At 26.2% G+C, this 7,505-nt stretch overlaps 1 protein-coding gene across 1 annotated transcript; it reads left to right on the top strand.

Annotated features, from left to right (window-relative positions):
• Positions 1-1,179: 1,179 nt before the first annotated feature.
• On the top strand, positions 1,180-6,596 carry LOC100160254 (sorting nexin-2). The gene is made up of 10 exons (XM_001945804.4): positions 1,180-1,600; positions 1,687-1,824; positions 2,985-3,369; positions 3,445-3,603; positions 3,668-3,789; positions 3,854-4,060; positions 4,321-4,413; positions 4,526-4,669; positions 4,750-4,902; positions 6,008-6,596. Exons 1-10 carry the CDS (start codon positions 1,514-1,516, stop codon positions 6,056-6,058), a joined length of 1,539 nt encoding a protein of 512 aa, XP_001945839.1. The 5' UTR covers positions 1,180-1,513; the 3' UTR covers positions 6,059-6,596.
• The last annotated feature ends 909 nt before the right edge of the window (positions 6,597-7,505 follow it).

The following is a 7,505-nucleotide window of genomic DNA, read 5'->3' as shown; positions in this document are numbered from 1 at the left end:
CTCTACTAAAATACTACATTTAAAAACAGAAACATTAGAACCTTGTCAAACACAAACTAAACCATATTATTCAAAAGAACCAAAATACTAATTCAAATTTAAATTTAAAACACAGATAATCGTACAAATAATATGCCAAACCATAAAACATTACATAAAAACCAATCATTTTAAATGGTTACTTTATATCTAAATGTCAAATTAGCAAACCAAATATATCGTAAAATATAACAAATATCTTTAATTATGAATCATTACAAAATATCCTAATACATAATCATAGGAGCAAATAGACAAATTATTTTGGGGGGACTAAAACCCCTTCTATAATATTTTCTAAAAATTATATATGCTCAGTATTAACTACTGACTTTTGAACTGGGGGGACTTGGCAGAAATGTGGGGGGACTAAGTCCCCCCAAGCCCCCACCTATTTGCGCCAATGGGTACCATAAATTATTCATCATAAATTGAAAGGTTGTTTTAAAAAATTTTAGTTTGTTATAATAGGAATTCATTCTGAATGGTTTTTAAAATACAGTAGACTAATAAATATAATATACGAAATTTCTATAGATATTTATAATTTGAACTTTGTTCACTTCTCCGCTCATCTAAACTTTGAATATTTATAACTCATAAACTATTCGCCCCAAATTTGATTTTCATGTATCAAAATACTAAGAAAAATATTTTGCTTTGGAATATAAAATTAAAACCCAATGTTTTCATTCAATAAAGTAAAAAACTTAAAAATTATAAGGATAACAAATATTTAAAAATATATTTTTTTAAGAAAAACGTTGTTTTATAAGCGACTTGAAACTATGTAAAAAAATTTACACTTTTTGAAATAATGAGTGTTCAATGATAAAAGAATCACCCGGTATTATAATGGGAAGTCTTTTATTTTTTGCCTTTTGGGGGTGCACATTTTAAACTGGAAGGTGCGCAAGTCCCCTCAGCATATCCCTATGTAGTTGCGCCAATGGTAAATCACCATGGGTGATATGGATGAGGCGAGCGGTGACCACAGACATTATATAAAAATATTCTTATAATTCTGTGGCGGTGATCAGTGTAGCCAACGTATGACCGACTGTGCGCGTTATCTATGCGCCGATGTCCGTTATCACCGCAGAATGAACACGGGCGTTTTGCAGACGTGATAGGTGTTATTATTATTATTACTATTTAGTTTTAGTATTTAGTATTTTGTCGTATAAACTTAAAATCGTACAGTCCACTATCAAGTTTTACAAACAAATTCAACGAATAAATTACAAGTGTTACAAATACCTTACGAATTAACAAGACAAGTTTGTCTGTGCTTAAATATTATACGCACATCTCATCCGTATTTTGTTTCGGATCGAGGTCGCGTTTTCATTTGCTCGTTTATTTTTTATCTGTTTTCCCCCTTCGATTTTTGTGTTTGGAAGTGACGTGACAAACGGAAACGAGCCATCGCGTAACGTTTCCCCACTGGAATTTTACATTCAGTTTTTAGATTATGACTGACGAAAAATTACCTCCTATGATGGCCACAGACGATCCAGTTGATGACGAGGACGACGATATTTTCAGTTCAACAATAGACGTGAGTTTCTGTGACGTTCGTAGGGACGTTTTAGGAAGAAAGAAAATCGTTTTAAACTTAACTTTTATTTTGTGTTTGATTATTAGGATCTTAGCAGTCTGCGAAACGAAGAGCTTTTCGCATCGTTGGCAGCAAATCCTCCGCCATTGACCAACATTAGTTTGAATGAAGGATCATCCACACTACTTGAAACAGATGTACCGCTTAACAATGATCACAAAGAGGTGGGTTTTGGTGAAAGTTATTGGGTACAAGGAATTGTAATTTAGTCTAGTAAAATAAATATTAATATAGGTAGGTATAGTAAATATAGTAGGATTCACATAGGGGACAACCCTAATCAATTAAATAGAACTGTCCCAATTTAAGCAAAGATTTAAACAGTTTATTACATAAAAGTATCCAAGTTAAATGAAATTTGACATTAAAAACAGTCAATTGAAAAGTGGATGGATATTTATATTGCTTCTTTTAAACATATTATAATTTTATCTAGTTATGGTATCTATATCGTATTATAAATGATATATTCATTTTTAATTTTGTATCAAATTCCAACAATGAGTAATGACAGTGTTTTATCTTAATACTGTGACATTTAAATATACTATTTTACTTTAATCTCTATTACATGTTTACTATCAACATTTTACATTGATATCAATTTCCACCCATTTATTTGAAAATAATATCACTTATAATACCTTACTTTATACAACAAACAGTAAATTGCCTTTGTTATGTTGATGTATATCAAAATTATTATCATCATTTACATATGCTAACCTTTTGAACCTAACTTCTAATTTTTCCATCTGAAATCTAGATATTATAATATGTTGAATTAATCTCTGTATTATCAAATAATATCATTTATATAATAATTTAATATTGTTTTTAGTCTTTCAGAATAAATTTTATTCATTAAGTGTCATGCCAAATTTTACAATGAAAAGAAAGTTATTGTTATGTTTATAAAATGTCTTGTGTTGTTTATATTCTATAAAAATAATTTAATGCTACGAAATTTGTTTTTTTTTTTTTAATATATATAATAATTATTTATTGTAACCAACGTTTTATTTTAAGTTTTACAATGACATGCTTTTATTTTTTATTTTTTGCCTGCATTAACAATTAGATAATAAAATATCATTGTAATTATAAGGCACTTGAATAACACAAAGATAAATTTAAAAACTAAATGTTTAAGTATAATATGAAATATGAATCATAGTTTGATTAATTTTTATTAGTTTATTACTTATTAAAATATATTAACTACCTATACCTACTAGTGTTTGACACAAATATATTTATTAAATTATATTTCAAAATTATTAGGTAATTATTTAACTATTAATTATTATTGTTATTGTTAAAGGTGCAACAGATGACTAGTAAAAATGTAATTTCTAATGGATTTGAAGATGAAATCAATTTAAAAGAAAACGATACTCCTTCAACTTCTGAAGAAATTAATCAAGTGGAAGATATACAAAATGTGTCTACTAACGAAATGAACTTTGAAAATATTGAAAACGGTTTTATAAAAATATCTATTTCTGAGACTACTAAGGTTGGAGAAGGCATGAGCTCCTACGTTGCATATAGAATTGTTACCCGTACAAATATGACTATCTTTAAAACAAATAATATGGCAGTGCTTAGAAGGTTCAGTGATTTCTTAGGACTACATAATAAGCTAACTGAAAAATATTTAAGAAATGGGCGTCTCATACCCCCTGCTCCTCAAAAAAATATGTTAGGTATAAGCAGCATAAACTAATTGTGTATGTTTGAAATAAGATAAAATTAATCCAAGATTTTCAAATTGTATAAAGGTTCGACTAGAATTAAAATATCTGGAAACCAATCTGATCAAGCAACGTCAGCAGAATTTATAGAAAAAAGACGTTTAGCCTTAGAAAGATTTTTAAAAAGGATTGCTTTACATCCAATTCTACGTAACGATAAAAGCTTTTGTGATTTTCTAGAACAAGGTATTTTTTATATTCTTATTGTGATTAATATTAAAATAATTTTTCATAAATAAAACTTGTTTAGATTGTGAACTTCCAAAGGCTACTAGTACATCTGCATTAAGTGGTGCTGGTGTCATGAGACTTTTCAATAAAGTTGGAGAAACTGTTAACAAAATCACTTATAAAATGGATGAAAACGAACCAGTAACTATAGTCTTATTCATTCTATTTTTTTGTTATTTATGAGTTAATGATAATTTGTTTTTAGTGGTTTGAAGAAAAAGAAGTGCAAATAGAAAATTTGGATTTGCAACTTCGGAATTTACATGGAGCTGTTGAAACATTAGTGATCAACCGTAAGGAATTAGCACATTCAAGTGGATCTTTTGCAAAATCTGCAGCAGTATTGAGTAACTGTGAAGAACATACTGGATTGTCACGCGCATTATCACAACTTGCCGATGTATTTGAAAAGGTTAAATATTAACTCATATTATTTTATGATTTATCATCATACAATTATTTTATATAAGTTTAATGATTGAATAATATTAACACGATAATACCTAATAATATTATTACAATATGTAATTTACCATTTTAATTATTAACAAATTTTCTATCAAATAAAAGTTTTTAATTAACTATTAATATTGAAAATATGTCACACTCACAACTAAATCATATAATAATTATTTTATACTTTTTTTTTTATTGTATTATTGTAAATTTTAGGTTGAATCTGTAAGAACTGAACAAGCCAATACAGATTTCTCTATTTTTTGTGAACTGTTAAAGGATTATATTGGCCTTATTGGAGCTGTAAAAGTATGTCATACTTTATTTAATTCCTCGTAATACCACACATTAAATAAAATGTATTTATTCAATCTGTGATAATACTATTATTATTAAAATTATTTGCATCAAATATTTCTAGAATGTATTTCATGAACGAGTGAAAGTCTATCAAAATATGCAACATGCACAAATGATTTTAACAAAAAAGCGGGAACAAAAAACCAAGCTAGAACTTACTGGACGTTTAGATAAAGTAGGCTTTGTTACAAATGAAGTATCCGAGGTAAATTCTATAATAAAAAATAATAATTTTAATTTTAAATGATCAAGCAACAATAATGATTATTATTGTTTTGTTTCTAGTGGGAAGCAAAATTATCCAGGTGTCAAGATGAATTTGATCAAATTTCTAAAACAATTAAAGTGGAATTTGAACAGTTTGAGATAAACCGAATCAAAGAGTTTAAGACAGTTATATCGTCATATCTTGAAGAAATGATAAACCATCAAACTCTGGTAACATTTTCATTTTATATACTTTTAAAGTAATCACTGTATTATAATATACATTTATTGCAAGAAAAAAGTGTTAAATAAAAAATTACTACTTTTTGGTAGGATTTATTTAAGTTTAAAAATTCCTTAATTCATTTTATTAATACTTTAATGGATAAATGCCAATTAAATACTATTCACTCATCAATATTATACAAACCCTATGAATTTTAAATTTAGAGTAGTGGTTCCTCTAATGCTGTAAAAGTGTGATAAGAAAGGAGTTTTTAGATTTGCTCATGTAGCAATTTGTTTTGACAAACGGAAAAATATTTTTGTAGGTCATTAAGTAATATATATGGTTGCTATTGCTAACAAAAAATGAAACAGTTTTTTTGATTGGATATAATTTTTAATATTTTATGATTTTAGAAAACTTGATATAAATATTGTTGGCAGGAATTTATTTGGGGAACAAAAATTATTTTTCTAACAGTTGGATTATATGTTACCAGTTCTATGGTTACCATGTACTTTGAAAAATTGACTATTTTGCAATTAAAAACCTATCTTATTTATATCTTGCATATCTCAAATTAAACGTATTAATTTTTATATAAGCTGTGGTTTTTAAACATACACTATAAATGTAATATTGCATGAAATACACATAGATACATTTGGTTGTTTTTCTGAGAAAAGCTTTGAAATGGATGGGCCCAATATTGACAAACTTTTCACAGCTGTATTATCTAGTAAATAAAATAGTTATTATGATTAGAAATAATTTCACTCCTTTATTTTATATTTATTCAATACAACCCAATTTATGTTAAAAATCTTTGTTGTTTACATTTAAGTATTTAATAAGGGGTAAATCTATAGGCATTTAATTTGTTAATACCGTGCAGGATTAACTAGTAATTTAATAGATGTTACCCTATACTGTATACCCTCTATATATTATATGACTTAGGTATTTTGATTTTATCCAAAATCTAGTTTTAAATCTTAATTAGTTCAAATGTAATTATTTACATTTTTTTACTGTGCACAAATGATATTATAACTGGAATATAATATATACTGAATATAATTTTATTTAAATAAATTTATTTTTTCTTAGATTATTAAACATTGGCAAGCGTTTATTCCTGAAGCTAAAGCCATAGCCTGACCCAATTCTAATGGCCAATGTGATTTGGCTTCTAGCAAACGTAAAGAACCTGTTCACATTTTAGAATTTGCTGGAAATATATTGGAAGCATATACAGAGTCATAAATTCAACATTCTTTACTCTAATTTGTTTATTTATTTAATTGTTTATCATAATGTTTAGAATTCATTATTTATCCCAAAATAATCATGTATTTCTCCAGTAATTATTATTATTATTTTTTAAACATTCTATTCTATTAATTTATCTTTATTTTTATATTATCAATACATAAATACATATATATGTACATGAATATACACATAACATGTATATTTATATTAAAATAATTATTGATGTTTACCTATTTGCTATTAATTATTGTAAAACCAATTGTCTTTATTGTATTGTTGTTATTGGTACATTTCACAATCTTGTGTAATCACCTATTATAAATTACGGAAACAAATAAGTTGATACTAGTTATAAATTATTTATTGTTAAAATTATTATATATATACATTTACCAATTAAATCAGTCATCTATAAGTTTTGGAACTACTAGTCTTTTTTTATTCTACATTCGACCATCTGTAAATGTTTTCAACTTGATCATCAAGTATTTTATTTTTATCTATGTACGGTTAGCAGATCTCAAAATAAAATGTTCTAAACTCAAAATGTTCTAAAGCAATTACCTTAAGTAGAAAAATTATAATTTTACTATCAACATGGCAACGTTAACTTCATATTATCCACTTAAATTAATTTATTGATATAATATACTTTTTGTTCTTAATATTATGATTAATATGATTTATAGTCATGCTAAGCAAAACATTGAGACCTTGAAAAAAAATCAATGAAAGGGCATTAAACGAGTTGTAAATTATAAATATTTAATTTCACTGATTAGAAAAACACCCTTAAAATGACTTGAATAATCCATAAGTAATTAATTGCCCTGATAGCTGACGTATTATATCTATATATGCCCCAAACCTCAAGATAATAGATTTAAAGAGAACAATATTAAGCGAAATTACTAACCGTGTAGTAGGTTAGTAGGTGTTGAGTGGAAATGGGGTTATTCCCTCCCTTCCCCCCTTTCCGACTGTTTTTGGTGCAGTAGGCCATTTCCCCCATCTTTTTTTAAAGTTTACTATTTAATAATATTATATGTAATAACATTACCCATATCCTTTATTATTTAATAAAATTATTTTTTTTTTGCCTCTTACCTAATATTGTCTAAATACAGAATAAATTTCCAAATATTTGCATAAATATAATAAATTATAGATGTATATTTTTGATCAACTGAACTACTTGAAACAATAAAAATTTCTATTAAAATAATAAATAATATTTAAAACAAATGAAGTAAAAATATAATTTTAAATTAATATTATAGTTAGCTAAAAGATTGTCTAAATAAAATATGATTAAAAATGTCTATGTTACCTA

This window comes from Acyrthosiphon pisum, chromosome A1 (assembly GCF_005508785.2).
Source record: "Acyrthosiphon pisum isolate AL4f chromosome A1, pea_aphid_22Mar2018_4r6ur, whole genome shotgun sequence".
NCBI classification, from domain to species: Eukaryota; Metazoa; Arthropoda; class Insecta; order Hemiptera; family Aphididae; genus Acyrthosiphon; species Acyrthosiphon pisum.
Note: the sequence above shows the minus strand (reverse complement) of the source record. Positions and strands in the feature narration are given on the sequence as shown.